At 38.1% G+C, this 20,220-nt stretch overlaps 1 protein-coding gene across 5 annotated transcripts in view; it reads right to left on the reverse strand.

Moving 5' to 3' along the window:
- St3gal3 (ST3 beta-galactoside alpha-2,3-sialyltransferase 3) overlaps positions 1-20,220 on the reverse strand; it is a 248,703-nt gene that overhangs the window by 205,190 nt on the left and 23,293 nt on the right. For all 5 annotated transcript variants that reach the window (XM_063236294.1, XM_063236292.1, XM_063236293.1 and 2 more), the window contains exon 2: positions 12,589-12,733. In XM_063236294.1, the coding sequence (XP_063092364.1) occupies positions 12,589-12,703 (115 nt within the window). In that variant the 5' untranslated portion in view covers positions 12,704-12,733. The remainder of the gene's footprint in view (positions 1-12,588; positions 12,734-20,220) is intronic.

The following is a 20,220-nucleotide window of genomic DNA, read 5'->3' on the forward strand; positions in this document are numbered from 1 at the left end:
CTGTATCTCAGACAAAGGATTACTACTATCAAGAAGATACAAAGAACTCAAAAAAATCAGTCCTCCCAGATTTAAAGACCCAATCCAAAGATAGGCATCTGAGATGAACACACACTTCTCAGATGAAGAAGTACAAACAGCAAATAAATACAGGAAAAAATGTTCAACATTACTGGTCATTTGAGAGCTGCAAATTAAAACAACACTGAGAATCTACCTCATCCAGAAAGAATGACTGTTATCAAGAAATCTACCAACAACAAATACTGGAGGGGCAGTGGGGAAAAAGAACCCTTCTCCACTGGGGGTGGGAATGCAGACTGGTGCAAGCACTGTAGAAATCAGTGTGGAAACTCCTCAAAAAACTTTAGGATTGAAGGTCCCATTCAACCCAGCTAGTCCCCTTCTGAGTATCTTCCCAAAAGAATTAAAAACATCATAGCACAGTGATATATGTGCACCCGTATTTACAGCAGCACAATTTGTAATAGCCAGAACTTGCAAACAATCTAAATTACCCATCAACTGAGGAATGGATTAAAAAAAAAAAAAAAAAGATGTGGTAATTCTGTTTTGATTGGTTTTACAGTGTTTTGTTTTTGGCTTGATTTTGCCATACCTGATGGATGGATAACTATTGTAAAGACAACAAGATATACTATGGTAGCTATTATTTTTTTTTCAGTATCCTGCTTTAAAACTCTATACTAATTCTGCTGCACTGTCTTATTGGCTTTGTTCTGTCTTGTTTTGTTGGATTTTACATCATTAAAATAAAAAATTTTTTAATTAGATAAAAAAAGATGTACTTTTATGCAACAGGAATACTACTCTGCTATCAAGGATAAACTGGACACTTTTACAGGTGAATGGGTGCAACCTGGGACCATACTCATTAGTGAAATAAATAAGACACATATATGTAAACACTGTATTGTCTCAGTGTTAGAAGCTAAAAGAAACAACATGTATATATGTATGTACATGTATATATGTATGTATGTAGAAAGAAGATAGTTATACTACTGATTTCTCTGAGTTCACTAAAGAAAAAGATTTGTGCTAGTATTGTTCAGACAAGAATGGCATTTTACACTTTTGTAAATCTTTTTTATTTCCAGTTTACTGAAAAAAATCTGGGCTCGGGGCTGCGGATTTAGCTCAGTGGCATAAGCGCCTGCCTTGAAAGCAGGCAGTCATGAGTTCAATCCCTAGTACCGATAAAAACGAAAAAGACCAAAAAAAAAAAAAAAAAAAATCTGGGCTCTATTTGCTTCCACATGCAGTATGTCATAAATTGTTTGGAACAAAGTACAGAATATGTAAAATTTTGTCCTCTCACAGATAAAAAAGGAAAGCGCATTATACTAACCTCTTCAAATGATTCTGGATACCCTGCTTAGATACTAACCAAAACTCAAACACTAATAGTTTCCTATAGGTTAGTCATAATACGGAATCTAGAACAATATTCAGACATCATTACTTGTTGGCTTCAGGACTCATCAAATCTTGTACCTGTTAAATTTTGATGAGAAAATGTTTTAGCACTTGGGACCAGCATCAGTCACTCAGTAACAGTGCAAAGCCCTGACACAGCCCTCATTCTTCTTTTGTTCTTTTGTGCATTTGAGATGCTAATCATGGGTCACAAGGTTAGGAATGTGCTGCAAAGCCTAAAAGACTTATATTAGTTGAGTAAAAGACCATATTATTAGTCCAGTAAAACGTGAAAGTCGTGAGGAACTTTAATGAGTTATTTCTAATTACATTTTTTTCATATGGGAAAAATCTGTTCAGCACTTGTCAGTCTGACACCCATCACAAGTTCTGGAAAGAATTAACTACAATCACTGAGGAATGACTGTACACAGATGAACATTTTCAGACCCTGTTACATTAAAATCCACTGCTCTCAAAGTATAAATAACTTAAAGAGTAAAATAAAAGACAGATAATAGCTACAGGGAGATAGGTCTTTTACGAATGAGAAAAGGACTAAGCAATGAAGACAGCAGGAGGGAAGAGAAGAGGAAGCAAAATGAATTAAGGTATGTTACATACATGTATCGACTCCCAATAATGAATGTAATCATTATGCACTGTAAATATGAACTAATAAAAATTTTAAAAATCCATTGCTGGGGATGCCCCAGGGAGAGAACCAGCTAGCATCTCCCAAGAACACACCATGTTGGAACTTGAGGCGCTGGGAAAGAAAGCAACCCGCTCGCCTCCCTGGTAAGCAGCTGTGAGCCTACTGGCGCACGGGCTGAGAATCAAGCATCCCGTTCTTCCCTTTACCCCCACAGTTAGCAAATGGGAGCCAGAGGTCTGAGCATCTCTTGGGAGGTTGACCCTATGCAATATAGCAAATACGGGGATTTCCTTCTACCATCTCTTTGAAGGCAAATATTTGTTTTTGGCTTTGTTCTGATTAATTGTATTGTTCTATTGAATATTGTTTTGATAAGTTCTATAATGTTTTGATTTGATTTTGCTATACCTGATTGAAAACACAACTAATGTGAAGGTAACGAAATATACTATGGTACCTGTTACTGTTATCCCGGTAACCTGTTCTGAAATTCTGTATCAATTTCACTGCATTGTCTCAATTGGCTTTGTTCTGTCTTGTTCTGTTGTATTTTACTATCTTCAAAAATTTAAAAAAAAAATCTATTGCTTTATCTGTACTTTGGCTCTTTCATCCATTCTAATTTCACAGTATCAGAAGAGTAGTTATTTGCATATCAGTGTTTCACTGAGTTACACAATCTTCCAATGTTTCACATAATTATACAATAGCGAAACAACACTTTTGTTAACAGTGCTACTGATATTATCAGAAAAATATTTAAATATTGAGGCATCAAGCTCATGGCAGCAGATACAAGTTTTTCAGAATTCTAATTTTCACTTGCAAGCTCAAATGTTGTCTCCACAAAAAAGTCAGTTGTTCCCTTTGAAGTGGCAACTAACTTCTTTCGTTTTTGTGAAAAAGTCTGCAAATACACATACCTAGATAAGCATAAGCATACCTATCAGTCATTTTAAGTAAAAATTGTGTTTTCAAAAGAGCAGCTAAGCTTTCAGTACAATTCAGAGTGCTTTTCCTTGAGACAAAAAAAATTTCTATGAGTGCTGTAGTACTTTATATATATTTCACATTTCATTGCATTTGAATAAAATGATCCATATTCACAAATCAAATTTTAATAAAATGTTTCATCAATAGTATTCTTAAGTAAAACTGGCTTTAAAAAAACACGTGCAGGGGTTTAGCTCAGCAGCGTAAGTGCCTGCTTGGCAAATGCAAGGTCATGAGTTCAATCCCCGGTACAAAAACTAAAAACAAACAAACAAAAAAAACCACCTAAGATAGGAAAAAATACAATGACAATTAATACAATTGGGGGCTCCTGGTTTGATTGGTCCTATGGTGTAGCAGACAGCACCACAGGCAGTCAGCATCTCATTACTAATGTACGAATATGGTACTTCTAATCAAATTTTAAGAACCACTGTTGCTATAAAAGATAGTGCCCTGTTTTGTTTTTATTGGTTTTACTCTGTTGTTTTATTTGATTTTATGAGGTCTCATGGATGGGCAGTTATTTTGAAGAGAACAAGAGGCATCAAGGCAGCCATTGTTGATTTCTTATTATCTTATTTTGCTTTCACTGTTTTGTTTTGATTGGCTTTATTCTGTTTTGTTTGGTTTTATTCTCTTAAAAATAAAAACATTTTTTAAAAAAGACAGCACTCTGCTTGGCTCAGAGATTCTGTCTCTGACGAGCACAGCTCCCTGACTACAGCACCGTACATTCAGCTTTTAGTTTCACATATTACTCACTGGCCTCATCCTTCAACACTTTTTCTCTTATTGACTTCCTGCCTATTTTTTCTCGCAATACTTTCCTTTCACTAGATTTTATATACTTGATATAATTATCTTTCTTGTAGTAACTAGCCTAGACATCTCATCTGCATATTTACCTTAACAAAGCCTAACTGAATTGATACATCTCACCATACTAACAAATGTAAGAAAAATGCTTTAACTCGATACCCCTCAATTTGGCAGGTGGGGGGATGCATGACTGGGGATTGAACTCGACACTTTGCACTAAGCAACATGCCCAGCCCTTGTTTTATACTTTAAAACAGGATCCCACTAAGTTACCCAATGTCTTAAATCACGTATCGCTGGGACAAAATACCAACACCCATAATTTAATGGAGGTGAGGTTTATTTTGGCTCATGATTACAGTCCATGATGTCATGACATCCCTAGCAAAGGGAGAAGCAGGAAGGGAGATATCCCCTTCCAGGTCACAACCTCTTCCAGGTGCCACCGCCTAACAGCACAGTCAGCTGTAAACTCATCAGTGGATTAGCCCACAATCCATTCAGAAGTATAGCACACCATGACCTAGTCACTGCTTCCAGACGCCGCGCTCTGAAACCTTAAGATGTCTGGGGAACACTTCTGGTCCAAACGATAACACTCAAGCTGAGTTCCAACATGAGACCCTTCTGCCTCAACCTCTCAGAGTGCTGAAATTACAAGTAAAGTACGTCCCACTGTATCCCTGACTTCTTCATTTACATTCTATCACCAACTAGTAGTATAGCTCCATCTCTTGGCTTTTATGATGCCAGATGCTAACTGAGTAATACTGCCTTTTGTGGCATACAGCCAATATTATGCAGGTTTACTCAAAGGTTTACCAGTTTATCATTCCTTCCTGTACCTTCCTTTGAAGGTCCTTTTACTGGTAGTGAATTTTCTTCAGTATCTGCCTCATTCTCAAAAGATGGTTTCATGGCACATACAGATTCCAGCTGACAGCTGTTTTCTTTAAAAATAATAAAAACAGTTCACTGACTTCCAGTTTTTATTGCTACTCTTCAGAAGCCAACTACCCATCTAATTGTTGTTCTTTTGAAGGTATTATTTTTCCCTGGCTATTTTTACCAAATTATAATAACATAAATTGCCCCTATCCAAAGTGTATAGACTTGGTGAATTTTGATGTATTCATCAGTATCTGTAACATACGTACATTAATCTGTGAAACTGTCACAACTAAGCTAGTGAACACACTGTATTAGTCATTTTCCTATCACTGGGACAAAACACCCAACACTTAACAAAATTTAAAAGGTTTATTTGGCTCAAGGTTCAGGGAGTTCACTCCATGGTCAGCTGGCTCTGAGGCAGAAAAATCATGATGGAAGACTGTGGTGGAGAAAAACTGCTTCACCTATAGCAGGCAACAAGTAGAAATAGGGACGAGCCCAAGAGGACACATCCTTCCAGGTCACGGTCTCAGTGACTCACCTACTCTGGTCAGGCCCTACCTTCTAACAGGACCTTCAGCTGTAAACTCATCAATGATGAATCCTGTGGTGGAGTCTAGAATCATCCATGATCTAGTCCCCTACCAATAAGCCTCACAGCTGAATACATGAGCTTTGAGGAGCTTTTCAGATTTAAACTTTAATATCCATCAATCTCATATTCCTTCATGCCTTTAAATCCACCCTTCCTCTTTTCACAACCTATCACTGGGCTGCTTTTATCATTTTAAGTTTGCATTTTATGGAATTCTGCATAAATGGAATCATGTATTATGAATTCTTATGCCTGGCTTCTGTCAGCATAACTGAGATTCATTCACGTTCATATGTGTATCAATAATTCATTCATTTTAATAGCAATGTTCCACTATATGGATAAGTCACAATTTGTTTATCTATTTACCTATTGATGGATCTTTTGAGCTGGTTGAGCTATTGCAAATACAGTTGTTAAAATCAAGGTTTTGAAGAGACAAGGTTTTGAACAGACGTACGTTTTTACTTCTCTTTGAGTGCAGTGACTAGCAGCATACTGGGTGAATATTCAACGTTCAAAACATTGTCAAATGTTTTTCAAAGTTGTTGTACCATTTTACATTCCCATCAGCTGCATAAATCTAGAATGGTTGCTCTACATCACCCCCAATACTTGATATAGTCTTCTCAGCGTAATATCTTACTGTGGCTTTAATTTGTATTTTCTTCCAATTTCTAATTATGTTATCCATCTCTTCACTTACCTATTTTTGATCTGTGTAGCTACTTTGTGAAATGTCTTTTGTATCTGCCCATGTTTGATTTTTTTTTTATCTCCTTCTGAGTTGCATGAGTTCATTACATACTCAAAATATAAGTCCTTTGAGCATATGTTTTTGCAAAACTTCCTCTCAGCCTTTGGCTTGTCTTTAAAATTTTGTAGCAGTGTATTTTGAAGAGCTAAAACTTCTACTTTATTTTAAAAGACAGGTCTCATTATATTACTTGGTCTGATCTTGAACTCATGGGCTCAAGTGATCCTCCTGTTTTGGCATCTGAAGCTGTTGGGACTACACAAGTGGGCCACCACAGTTAGCAAGGTTTTATTTTTAATAAGGTACAATATATTAATTTTTAAAATTCAGTAGAGTGTGCCGATATATTCTGGAGACTAAGGCAGCAAGATCATTGCAAGTTCCAGGCCAGCCTGAGCTACACAGAGACCCTGCTTCAAAATTAAAAAAAAAAAAAAAAAGAAGAAGAAGAAGAAGCTTTTTGTTCCCCATTTAAGAAATCTTTTTCAAATTTAAGGTAACTAAGATTTCTCTCCAATATTTTGTTCAATGAGTTTTATAGTTTTAGCTCTTTTTAGGTACTTGATTCATTTTAAGTTAATTTTGTATATGGAGAGAGATGATGAGTCAAGGTTCATTTTTTTTTTGTTTGTTTGTGACCACTTGTTGAACACAGTTATATTGTTCTATTAAACTGCTCTGGCATATTTTCAAAACTCAACTAGCCATATATGCCTGGACTCTTTTCTGACCCACAGATATATACATCCACCTTTATACCAATACCATTCTATCTACTATAGCCTTATAATGAATTTTGAAAGCAGATGCTTCAACTTGATTCTCTTTCAACATAGGTTTAACTATTCTAAGTTTCCTATTCTAAATTTTAAAATCAGTTGTCATGCTCTACCAAATTAAAAAAAAGGACAAAAACTGAGATTTCTGCAATTTTGGTTGAGAATATAAGTTCTAAAACAAGCTGGGAAGATTCAATATCTTAACAATGACATCTTCTGAACATGAACGTGATATGGCTATTTGAATACTCCTTAATTTCTTACAGCAATGTTTCATGGCTCTTAGGGTACATGTTGGCCATTTTGCTCCCTGAGGGACTTATTCCCCTGCTAACAAAGGCCATTCTCCTAATTATCATGCAATTTAGAGGTATACAAAAACAATTATCTAATCATACTGAGTTGCAATTTTTATTTCCTGTCTTCACCATTTACCTTTCTTTTACAAAGGCAATCATCCTATTTGTTTAACATGTTTGTATACATAATTCTTTTATACATACAAGTTTAATTCTTACCAATTGAAAAATAACAATTTCATTAATTTGAAGAAATGACAGTTATATACATTCCCAAAACCAACACCACAATCAATATGATATAAGGGCATTTCCATCAGTCTCAAAAAATTCCTGGTGCCCTTCTAACAATCCATTACTCTTCACGCCAGGTAATTACTGATCTGTTTTTGAATTACTAATAATTAGTTTCCATTTTATATAAATGGAGCCATATAATATGTACTCTTTTTGTCTTGGGGTTTTGGTTTTTGGGGGTTTTTTTGCTCAGAATATGAGTTTCATATTTATCCAAGTCTCAAGTTTGTTTCTTTAACTGCTGAATAGTACTCCACTGTATGGATAGATATATCACATTTTGTCTGTCCATCCACTTAGTGATAGACATTTAGAGTATTTTCTAGTTTGGGGATATTGGGAATAATGCTGATATCAGCACTGACGTACAAGTCTTTATGTAGACGGATACTTCTTGCATAAATACTTCTGACTAGAGCAACTGTATCATTTGGCAAGTGTATGTTTACTGTTTTGAGAAACTTCCAAGCCAGTTTCCAAAGTGGGTGTACCATTTTACATCTGCAATCACAATACACAAGGCCTTCTACTGGTTTCACACCCCTGACAAAAATTTGTTATCATGTTTTTAAAATGTTAGCTGCTCTGATGAATGTGATGTTGTGGTTTTGTACTTCCTGATGACTGATAAAGCTAAGAATATTTTCAAATCTTTGAGTCATTCTTCTATCGTGTTCTATAAAGTGTCTTCAAATCACTCATCTTTGATTAAGGTGCACAGAGTCTTACTAAAGTTGTAAAAACTATGTACCTTGGATACAAATATATATAACTATTGAAGGTACTGAATACTGTAATTTAGAGCACTGAATCTTTTCCTATTCTGTGGCCTGCCTTTTCATTCTCTGGATAGTACATATTTCAAAGAGTAGAAAATTTTAATTTTGGTTAAGTTTATCAGTTTTTAATCTTATGGCTCATGGTTTTTGAAGCCTATCTAAGAATCTTGATGTTTTCTTTTACTTTAGAGAAATAAAACTATTTTGTTTCCTTTTTGTTCATTTGAGACAAGGTCTCACTCTGTAATTCAAGCTGGCCTTAAACCCTACGTAGCCCGGACTGGCCTCAAACTCACAGCGATCCTCCTACCTCAGACTCCTGAGTGCTCAGATTACCCGCATCCACTCAAACTTTGAGGGAGATGGGGTTCGGTTTGTTGTTTGTTCTTAATATAGATACTTGCTATCTATAGAGTCCAGTCTGATACATAACCCAGGCTACCCTCAAATTTGTGATAAATATAAAGGAGAATAGTCATATTCTGGGCTAAAGCATATGCATATACTTAAGTTAATTTACTACTAGAAGGCTGTCCAGAATGGTTATATCAGTCTATCTTCCCACCAGCAGAGGACATAGGTTACAGTATTTTTACATTCCTGCCAACATTTGATATTATCTAGCTTTCTAATTCTTGTCAATCTAAAAGGTATAAAGTGCTATTTGTTGTTGTTGTTAGTACCGGGGACTGAATGCCAGGACAGGCCAGCACTTCACTACTGAAGTACATCCCCAGCCCCCCCTTTTTTTTGGTCTTTTTGAGACAGGGTCTCGCTCTGCAGTTCAGGCAGGCCTTCAGCTCACTTTGTAGCCCAGGCTGGTCTCGAACTCACAATGATCCTCCTGCCTCAGCCTCCCAAGTGCTGGGATTACAGGGGTGAGCCACCACGCCCAGCTAGTCCCAGTACTTTTAAAGAACCTTTATTATGATATAGGATCTCATTAAATTGCCCATTCCTCCTGCCTCAGCCTCCCAAACAGCTAGGATTATAGTGTATACCAAAACAACTAGCTACTATTTTAATTCCTGTATTTCTTATTGCCCACGAATTTGATTGTATCTTCATATTCTTAGTATGAATTTTCCAATTCTATAAATTACCCATCAAATTTTTTTTCTACTTTTTACTGAGATTGTTGCCCTTTGCTTCTTGACTGCAGAAGTACCTTGTATATTATATATCAACCCTTGTGAATTTTAAACATTGAAATTTTTTTTCTCCTAGTATAATTTTGCCCAGTGTCCTTAAGAACACCAAACCCTTAAATCTGACTTAATCAATTAAATCAATTCAAATCATTCACCTTTCAAGGCTATAATGATTTTGAAGATAAGTCAGGAATTGCAGGGTGTCAGATTTGGTGACTAAGGTGGATAAGGACCCACAGGTCCTCAGAACTGCTTAGGAAAGTAGCAAAGACCATGGGGTAAGTGTGTTGAAAACTTAGAATGGACATTTTGAGGAGAATGTGTCTTTGTTTGTTTGTCTCTTTGTCTGTCTTTTTGAGACAGGGTCTTACCACGCAATTCAGGCTGGGCTTTGAGCTCACTATGTAGCCCAGGTTGGTCTCGAACTTGCAACAATCTTCCTGCCTCAGCCTCCCGAGTGCTGGGATTACAGATTACAGGTGTGCATCACCACACCTGGGCAATGTGGCTTTTACTGTAATAAACTTTAACAATTTAAAGCCAGATGAGGTAGCACACAAGTATAATCCCAGCACTCAGGCAGCTGAGGCAAGAGGATCACCATGAGTTCAAGACCAGCATCAACTACATAGTGAGACTGTCCCCAAAAAAACAAAACAAAACAAACTTTAAATATTCACCATATACTTCAGTCACAGTGGGTATGTTCATCTATATCCAGTTTACCTGGGACAGTACATAGACTATCAAAGGAATGAGTACTGGATAAATAATGTAGTAAATAAAACTCTAGTTTCTTTTCTCATCATAGAAGAAATTCAATAGGTAATTTTATTATTATAAAAAAGAAGAAAAAGTACCTCATAATGTTAAGAACATTTATATTCAAACTTCAAAGTGTCTTCTAAGGTCCTCAGAAAAAAGGACAGCATCATCATCGTCAATATTACTAAACCATAACTTAAAATTCACAACATAGCAATCATCTGGGTCCAGAATCTCCTTCCTCTTGATCTTGTTTGACACTCTCTGACACTAAGCCACCCAGCATTGCTCCTCTTATTCTGTCCTGATACTGAAGCACAGAAATACTGCTATCATAAACCTACTAGGGGCCAGGGATATGGCTCAGTGGCACAGTGCCCGCCTGGCAAGCTTGAGACCCTAAGTTTGATTCCCAGTACCACCCCTAAAAAAGATAATAATCTACTCAAAATCAAATATCTAAGAGGCTTAACAGACAGAATATCAGAAATGCTGTGAATATTGGATAGTTAGCTAACACTACTAAAGACAGCAAGGAACTAGTAATAAACTACTGAAGCTTACCTACAGCACTTCTCAGTACCACCTCCTCACCTCCAAAATAACCTCTCAAGTCTTCTTGTGGACGACTTTCTTCCTCTCTTCCCTTCCTCCTACGTTCCTCCTTTTCCTTTCTCCACCCTCCTTCTGACACTTCCTACCACTCCTTCTCTGAGCTCCTTTCTTCTCTTTTTATCAGGTGGAACAGAAAACCAAATCCTCTCTTCATCATTTATCATACTCTTCAAAAAAAAATGAGTGTGGGTTTTAAAGCTAGAAATTCAGTTTTCAACTCCATTTCCATTAGCTTTAAAAATAATTATCTGTATAACCTTGATAGATTAAACTATGCGCTACAGTTTGCTCAACTAGAAAATGGGAATATAATCACATCTTCACAGAATTATAGCAAGAATTAAATCAGATAAGACAAAACTTGTGAATTGTCTGCCTAATACCTGCCACTGCAATCATCTTCCACAATGTTAATTTCTTTCCCTGCCTAGGAAAATGTTATCTAAACCTTTGTTATATTTTCTATGAGAAAGGAGACCTTTGTTCCTTGCACACATTTTCTACACAGAGGAATCACCATTCTGAATACAGAAAACACCATTATACACAGCATGGCTCAAATGGCTGCTTATCTTGGGTAGTTTCCTTAACTTTAAAAACAAGTGAAGCCAGGTGTGGAGGCACATGCCTGTATTCCCAGCACTTGGGAGGCTAAGACAGGAGAAGCAGGTGCTCAAGACCTCTTTAGTTTACACAGCAAGATCAAAGCCAGCCTGGATTATACAATGAGTCCTTGTCTCAAACAAACAAACAAAAGTACAGAGAAATTTGAATACATTCTTGAAACATAAAGTAATTAGTGATAATTATAAGCTAAACATTAAAGAAGCACTTAAAATTCTATGTAAAACAATAAAAGATAAAACATTGTTAAAAAAAAAAAAAGACACTATTTTAAAACTTGGCTTGAAGTTGCTTAGTAGTTTGGGCCATAAGAAATAAATGAACTATCTCACAGGAATAATTCTTTAGTTAGGGCCTAAGTTATGGCCTCAGCATAGCGGCAGGCTAGTGCCAGTGTACATTGTGTAACACACGAAATCAAACACACAGATGGAAGAAAAAGGATCGGAAGTCACTGAGTAGGAAAAAAGAAGCCAAAATTTGGCTGGGGATTTAGCTCAGTGGCACAAGCACCTGCCTGGCAAGCGTGAAATTATAAATTCAATATCCGGTACCAAAAAAAAAAGAAGCAGCCAAAATTTTAGTTAGATGCAGATTCAACACCAAATATTAAGACAAAGTTTAAAAAAAACAAAAGACAATATTGAAATGAAAACAGAAAATTCAAAAGTAAAGATACATGTTTTGAGAGCAGAAGAAAAAAAAAAAAACTTCAACATCAAACCCTAGGGCAATAAATGCAAAATTAAGAGTGTATTACAATACGGAAATTAAAAAGAACAAAAACCTCAAGAACTAGAGTTATGGGTGTAGTGCAGGTTTTAACTGAATAACAGCACAATCTCACTGGGCTTAAAAAAGGAATTAAGATTTGCCATGCATGCAGTTAAAAAAAGGAAGAAAAAAAAAAAAAAAAAAAAAAAGGTGCTTTCAGCCTGGAGCGACTAAAAGGTTAGGCAATCTCTAATCAAAAGTCCCAGAAATGTTCAGATTATACTAACCGCCCATCTCTGAAAACTATGACAGCATTCAGCTGCATGACAAACTTGCATAACAGACCTGCAACAGGCTGTTCTTGTTGCAGGAACAGTCTAGAGTGGGCTAGAGTGACTATACTTACTGGAGTCTTCCCATTGGAGTAAGTGCAGCTTCCACGCAGAATAATACAAAAATCCCAGTACCAGAAAGAGGCAGAGGGCTAGCAGCAGATTGCGCACAAATACCAGGAGTCCCATCTTCACATGATTTACAATTGTCTACATGATCTAAAAAGGAAAAAATAGATCTTAGAAGTTAAAGTAATCAAGGCATGGAGGTCATGCCATGGCATCTTCCAAGCCACTCATCTTCATCAAGGCCTCAGCATCACCCAGCAGCCAAGCCAGTCATCCGGGCAGTCACACAGGCAGCCTCCTTCATCCCAAACATCCAGCCATTGGTCAAGCAGGCAACTGTGGCCCCCCAAATAAACCTCAAATTCCAACCCCTTCCCACCATCACTATGCCAGTCCACACCATCACTGTACTCCCAGAAAACCAGTTTCCTTGCCTCCAAATTTACACTGTCCAGATCCATTTTGTGCACAGCACACACAGTTATCTCCTTAATAACACAAAATCCCATAAAGTTATTCCCCTGCTCAAAGTTCCTTGTATAACTTTTCCACTGCTGCTGAAATAAGGTACTGAATACCTAACAGTTTAACCAACACAGATTTCTTATGTTAGGGTTCCAAAGCCCAGTGTCTGGATGTAGTATGGCTTAGCAAGGTCCTTTGCTTAGAGTCTTACAAATCCAAAGCCAAGGGACGGTGGGGCTGGGCATCTTTCTCAAGGCTTTGGAGAAGAATCCACTCTATGCTCATTCTGGCTACTGACTTAGCTCAGTCCTTATAGCTGAGGGACTGAGGCTCCCGTAACAATGCTGCTTCATCAGGCAGGGGCCCATAACCCTCTCTGACTTTCCACACAGCTCCCCCTCACCCGTGGCAGACTGAGTCTCTCAGTCTTTGAATCTCTCCAATTTACCCTTTTATAAGCATCCTGCTTTTGCTTTCAGACATCCGTTCTTTGTTTTTTAGGGCTCAAGTGACTGCTTGGATCCATCTGAATAATCCAGAATAATCTGCCTATAAAGGGTCACAGCCTTCATTACATCTGGAAAGTCCCTTTTTGTATGTGAGGCAACATATTTACATGGTCCAGGGGTGGATGCCTGGACATCTTTAGGGGGCCATTTTGCCTAACACACTTCTCATTCAATTCTCCATTCCTCTGAATAAAGTAATTGCCCCAAAGCCTGGCAGCACCTGACTGAACCCTGATTTACTCTTTAACTCATCCCCTACTTCTCCTAGCCAGTAATGGCAAACTTTTAGAGCTTTCAATGACACAAACGGCCACCGCAGCACACTTGCCATAGATTTGTCACCTAACCTCACCTGTGCTGTGCACAGGTCATTCTCAGCCTCACTGAAGGCTGCCTTGTTTCTCTCCCTGAGGCTCTCTGGAATCCATCCTCCACTCCCACTCCATGATGTGGGACATCTTGTTGTGCACACTCTGAAACCTACCTTAAGTGAACCTTGAGCCAAGAAGACCTCCAACAATCAGATTACCACCTCCACCCCCCAGCTAAACCAGATGTCCCGGCCCAAAGAAACTCAAGAAAAATAATAATAATGAGGTGAAAAGTTATTGTCCATCTAGAAAAATCAAGAGGATCCCCTGAAAAACCATTAGACCTAACAGGAATTGAGAGGACTGGATGCTTCTATTTCTAACCTTGGAATTTTGTTGTTGTTTTTATGAAAGGACCTTACTATGTTGCCCAGGTTGATCTAAAACTCCTGGGCCCAAATGATCCTCCTGCCTCAGCCTCCCAAGCAGCTGGAAATAAAGGAGTGGACCACCATGGTCAGCTTAGAATTGATAGGAAATTTAATAAAGTAGGCCTTCTCCACATCCAAATAGAAAATATAAGGTGAAAATATTGCATTTGGATGACAATAAAATCTATAAAATACTTAAAACTTGGAAAGAAATGAGTAAGGCTTTCGCCAAAGACAAATCTGAGTAAACAAACATAACAGGTTACTAAAAATATTCAATACTGGAAATGTGTCTGACCTCCTAAAATGTCAGTTCCCGATAAATTAGTCTTGTCAAAATCCATGATTTGAGGATGAACAAGGTGGTGCACACCTGTAATCCTAGCACTCAAGAGGCTGAGACAAAAGGATCTTTGCTAGTTCAAGGCCAGCCTGAACTGCATAGTGAAACACTATCTTAAAAAGACACACCACAGGGGCTGGGGATTTAGCTCAGCGGCATAAGCACCTGCCTTGCAAGCAGGCGGTCCTGAGTTCAATCCCTGGTACTGATTACAAGTTAAAAGTTAAAAAAAAAAAAAAAAAAAAAAAAAGACACACCACACACACACACACACCACACATACACACAAATCCATGATTTGTTTTATATAGTACTTGGTCTGAAGATTATCTGAAGAGGGGCTGAGGATTTAGCTCAGTGGTCTCCCTGGCAAGCGCAAAGTTGTGAGTTCAAACCCTGGTATCAAAAACAAAAAACAGATTATCTGACGAGTTCATACCTAGACCAAGAAATTTTTTTCATTGAAAAATAATGAAATAATCTAGAAACAAGTAGAAAAAGTGTGGTGGTAGTCGGGGGAGGCAAAATTCAGTTTCTTCTACATGTTCACAATACCTTTTTTTTTCTTTTTTGGTACTGGTAATTGAACTCAGGACTTCAGGTTTGCCAAGCAGGTGCTGCACCACTGAGCTAAATTTCCGGCCTCAACAATTTTTTTCTTTTACATTGACCAGGCTGGCCCCAGACTCCAGACCCTCCTGCCTCAGACTATGAAGTGCTGGGCTTACAGGTAGATGCAGGTACACAGGTAACAACACATTTTGACAGCAGGCCCTGTGTATGTGGGTTTGTCCCCACCCATCAAGCAAGCAGTGACCCAGTCACAGATACCAGTTGGGTGTCCTCTAACCCAGTTCTCTTCTGAAATCATCCACCTGGAGTTTCCTGTCTTAGTTACTTTTCTCATTGCTAAGACAAAGTACCTAACACCCAAAGTTAAAGGGAGAAAGGTTTGTTTAGGTCAGCGCATAGTTGACTGGCTCCAAGGCAGGGTGGCAGAGAAGAAACAGTTCATCGTGGGCACAAGCAAGGGACAAGACAAGTCTCTTTCTGTCCCTTATACTGTGCCCAAGCTACCAGGATTTGGGCAGTGCCAAATCAACCAGTGGGCTGATTTAGTAATCATCCACCCTTAAACGTAGCACCCTGAATCCTAGCAATTATGAATCAATCACACACTCTGCATTAGCCACCTCTGAAAAGCCCCACCTATGACCACAGGAGGCTTTGCGGGGACACCTAGATACAAATCATAAAACATGAGATCCCACAAATTGAAAGCTCAGTTCCAAAAGACTCTCCAACCACTTCAGATGCCAGTCACAAGTCCCAGGTCACTAATCTATAGTTCTGACCCACTTAAAAAAAATCAATAATATCACAACTCCCTCTAGGTTTAACCAATTTGCCAGAGCAAATCACAGAACTCAGGGACACATTTATTCATATTTACTAGTTTATTACAAAGGTATCACGAAATATACACATTAAGAGATATACAGGGTAAGGGCTGGGAGAAAGAACCCAGAGCTTCCATTTCTTCTTTGGGGATGCCAACCGAGGAATCTTCGCGAGTTCTGCCATCTGGAAGTTCTGTGAACTCTGTCCTTCTTTATTCACAAAGGTTTCATTACTGATTACATCAGCGGTCATGAGTGACTGACTTAATCTACCTTCCTTTGCTGAAGACTGGACAATGGGGAAATTTCCAGCAATGACTGCTACCTAAGTCTTTCAGATCAGCCCCTAACGTACTCAAATCCTTACCTTGCCCTGATCCCATCCTGCCCTGACCCTAACCCTTGGGGCTGCCAGACCCAGTCAACTCTCTAGCATCCATAAAGAGATCACTCTGGAGATCCCAAAAGTCTTACGAGTTCTATGCTAGGAAAGAGGATAAAGATCAAATACGTATTTCACAATATCTCACAAGAAAATTTGTCTTCTCAAATTCAAAACCAACTAAAAGCTGTAACTATTAAGATAGCGTGTACTGAGACAGGCACAGACAATGGAAGAGCCTAGAAATTAGCTCTCGCATATAGATACACACAAATATATGCCAGAATACTTGATATACATATATATCAATTCATCTTATGATAAGCATATAAGTATAAAAAAGGGCGAGGCAGGCCTGAGAGGCTACATAGCTAACCTCAGCAGGTTGCTCTGGGGAATAGGATGGGAATATGCGAAGTGATCGTGATCTTGGGGAAAACTTCACTTCCCTTTATAGACTTTCGTGCAGTCACAAGTATTACCTCCATAATTTTTTTGTTATTAAAAAATAAACAACACATTGTAAAAGTGGAAGTTGGTAAATTCTTTGGGGAGTAATTTGGAAGTTATCTATTGAAATTCACAGCACTCATCACCCTGACCCAGCACTTTATGGCTTTTCCCTCAAGCAATACTTCAACACGCAGGAAAAGGTGCATACAGGGTGCTCCTTAGTAACCCTGACTATGGGAGCAAAACAATCTGACCAGTGTGAGTGCCCACCAACTGGGAGCCAACAAACAAATGACAGTGCGTCTCCCCAGTGCTGCAGTGGCAGTGCTGACGGCAAACCACAAACAGAGAGATACTGGAGGAAGTTCAAGGACAGCAATTTTATACCCTTGTGATCCGCTTGTGAGCAGGGTTTAAAGGCATCACAAGGAAAAATCAAGCACCCAGAGACTAGCAGTGGTAAGAAGCTGTTTCTAATCTTTGGACTGAAAGGGCAAGAGGAGAGAAGGGTGTCATCCCTGCAGGCCAACAAAAGCTGACTGGGGAGAGAGAGACAAGGCTGCCCAGCGTCAGCAGTGGTAGGCGGAGCATGGCTGCTACTAGGACTGTGGCAAGGTGCATAGCAGGGTAAACAGTACCATGATCTCTCCCACCTCTTGTCCTCTTATGAACTATTAGTGCATTTTATCAACTAATTCAAGTGGAAGCAAAGGATAAGGGAGTTGGATGTTGCTGTTCGCAGGAGGTCAGCGTCTAGTGCACAGAGGAAAGAAGTTTGATGATGACTCTGAGGTCAGGGAGTACAGAAAATGATGCATTAGTCAGAAAGCATGAACTATGTACCAACAAGGAGAAAATGCCTAGCACAGACTGCTAAGCGAAAAAGTTAGTTCTGGGCTAGTATGTCTGGCAACAACAAGGACAACAGCATCATTCAAAACATAAGCACAAAGCACATATATACAAGAATAGGCACCAAACTACTGAAAACCATTACTGCTGAAAAGTGGGCTTTGAAAGGATGCTTTTCACAATCTATTTACTCATATATATAATTTTTATATTTATAAAAAAAGCTAGGGCTATGGATTTAGCTCAGCAGCCTAAGCTGCCTGGCAAGCACAAGGTTGAGTTTGATCCCCAGTACCTAAAATAACATAACTTAATGTAACATAAAAAAATAATATAAAGTAACTTAAAAGTAAAAAACATAACGTAACAAAATAACAACATAAAATGAAATAGCAAATGTACAATGTTTTCAAAATAAAATAGAAATCAGAGAATTGCATTTCCAACAAGACAAAGGATCAGGTATTTTCAGGATCAAACTTTTGAAAATAACTAAAAATTTAGGTAGAATCAGACTGCCTACAAAAATGCAATGGTTCTTGGAAAGTTTTTACTTTCCCTGTAGAACAGGGCTGAAATGGCTGGTGTCACCTTCTGTCTTGAATGCAGATGTGACATCTAAACTGTCACAGTCTGTTAGTAACCATAGCCCAAGGCTCTAGTGGACACACAACAGTCAATAAATTTACTCATTCTTTCAACAAATGTGACGGTGACATGGCTGAGCCAATCCACTATTTTGTCTTTTCCACTTAGAAATGGGAACTTTAAATGAAGCAAGTAGAAGAAACCGATTTTCAAAAGTGGACAATATATAAAGGTACAAATAAGAACGCAGAAGTTCAAGCCGCTAAGATAAGAACAAGAATATTCAAAGATTTTTTTTTTTAAATCTCATTTCTGTCAGGCATGGTGGCACACACCTGTAATCTTAGCACTCAGGAGGCTGAGGCAGGAGGGTTGTCACAAATGTGAAGCCAGTTTGGACCACTTAATGAGTTCAAAGCCTAAAATACATAGTGAGAACTTGTCTCAAAAACAAAACAAAAAAGAGGAATATCATTTCAAATTCAGTACTAAGCCAAACTTTTGACAAACTTTCTAGTGATAGGATTATGACAGAGAAAAAGATAATTATGCACTGCTGGTGGTGGAAGAGATTTAGTAACAACAGAATTGCACAGGCTTTTTATACTTTAACCAGTCTCACTTCTAAGAAAATATTCCAAAGTCCACTGACAAAAATACAAAATCTTAAGGGTTTGTAGTGTCACTTTATGAATGTCATTCTAAATACTTTAATCCTATAACATGAACAGCTATTTCTAAGATGACAATGTGTAACTTATCAACCAGCAATTTCTTACCGTTTGTTTTTCTGTAAGTTTGTATTATTTCTACCTTTTTTTATCTCCATGTATTCTTTTGTTTCCTTTTCTTTAAATAAAAAAAAATACAAAATCTTATCAAAATGACTATTTATTACATACAGCACTTTTTGCAACATAACAGAGTAAGTCTAAGTCTTCCAACTGTCCTTCAAGAGGATCATGAACTATGGTACACTCACAAAATGAAGTATTATACAACCACAAAAAGCACAGAGCCCTTGCCTTCTCCTTTCTATATAACTCAATTTCAAAAGCATTAGGCTTGAGGGACAAAACAAGGTAGGCACACATGCCTAGGGCAAAGGGGCATGGAGGACATCTGACCATGTGAGGGGTCAGGACATGGAGTAACAGGAAATTTAGGGCTGACCACAGAAATAATTAAAATGGCAGGAGGATTTCCCAGTGATGGGGAAGGGAGTTACAAATACGGAAAGGGAAAAACTAGAATTCATTCTTGGTATTTACCAGAATTGGAGGTATCAGTGTAAACTGATGGTTTGGTTGGTTGCTTGCTTGCTTGGTTTTGAGACAGGGTCTCACTCTGTAGTGAGATCAAGGATGACCTTGATCTCACTATACAGCCCAGGCTGGCCTCAAACTTGTGATCCTTCTACCTCAGTCTCCTGAATGCTGTGTGTGTTCCACCACACTTGCCTTGATGATTTTCAATATATAAAGACATAAAAATAAATACAGACGCAGGTAGCATATGTGCACATATATGGATACATTCAATCTGTCCACTGAAAGGACACAAAATCAGTCGTTATATCCAATAGCAATGAGCATATATAGCATCAAGGTGTTGGGCTTTATTTCACTGTTATAGAAAGCAGGGATCCCCAAAAGAATGGCTGGCTTCACACTTGATGCAGAACAGGCATACGATAAGCCTGGATCATCTTCTGTCTAAAAGTAAAAAAGTGCTCAGAGCGAGAATATGTCAAAAGAAGAAAAAAGCCAGCTTTGAGGGTCATATTCTGGCCAGATCTAGAACAATTGAACATCAAGATAAATACTCATGATAATAATGAATTGCAATCCATTAAATAAGAACTTCATAAATATTAATAGAAAGTTCTCTTTGGAGTGAAATG

Source organism: Cavia porcellus, unplaced genomic scaffold (assembly GCF_034190915.1).
Source record: "Cavia porcellus strain 051 isolate PalLab524CR breed Dunkin Hartley unplaced genomic scaffold, mCavPor4.1 scaffold_25, whole genome shotgun sequence".
In the NCBI taxonomy this organism is placed as follows: domain Eukaryota; kingdom Metazoa; phylum Chordata; class Mammalia; order Rodentia; family Caviidae; genus Cavia; species Cavia porcellus.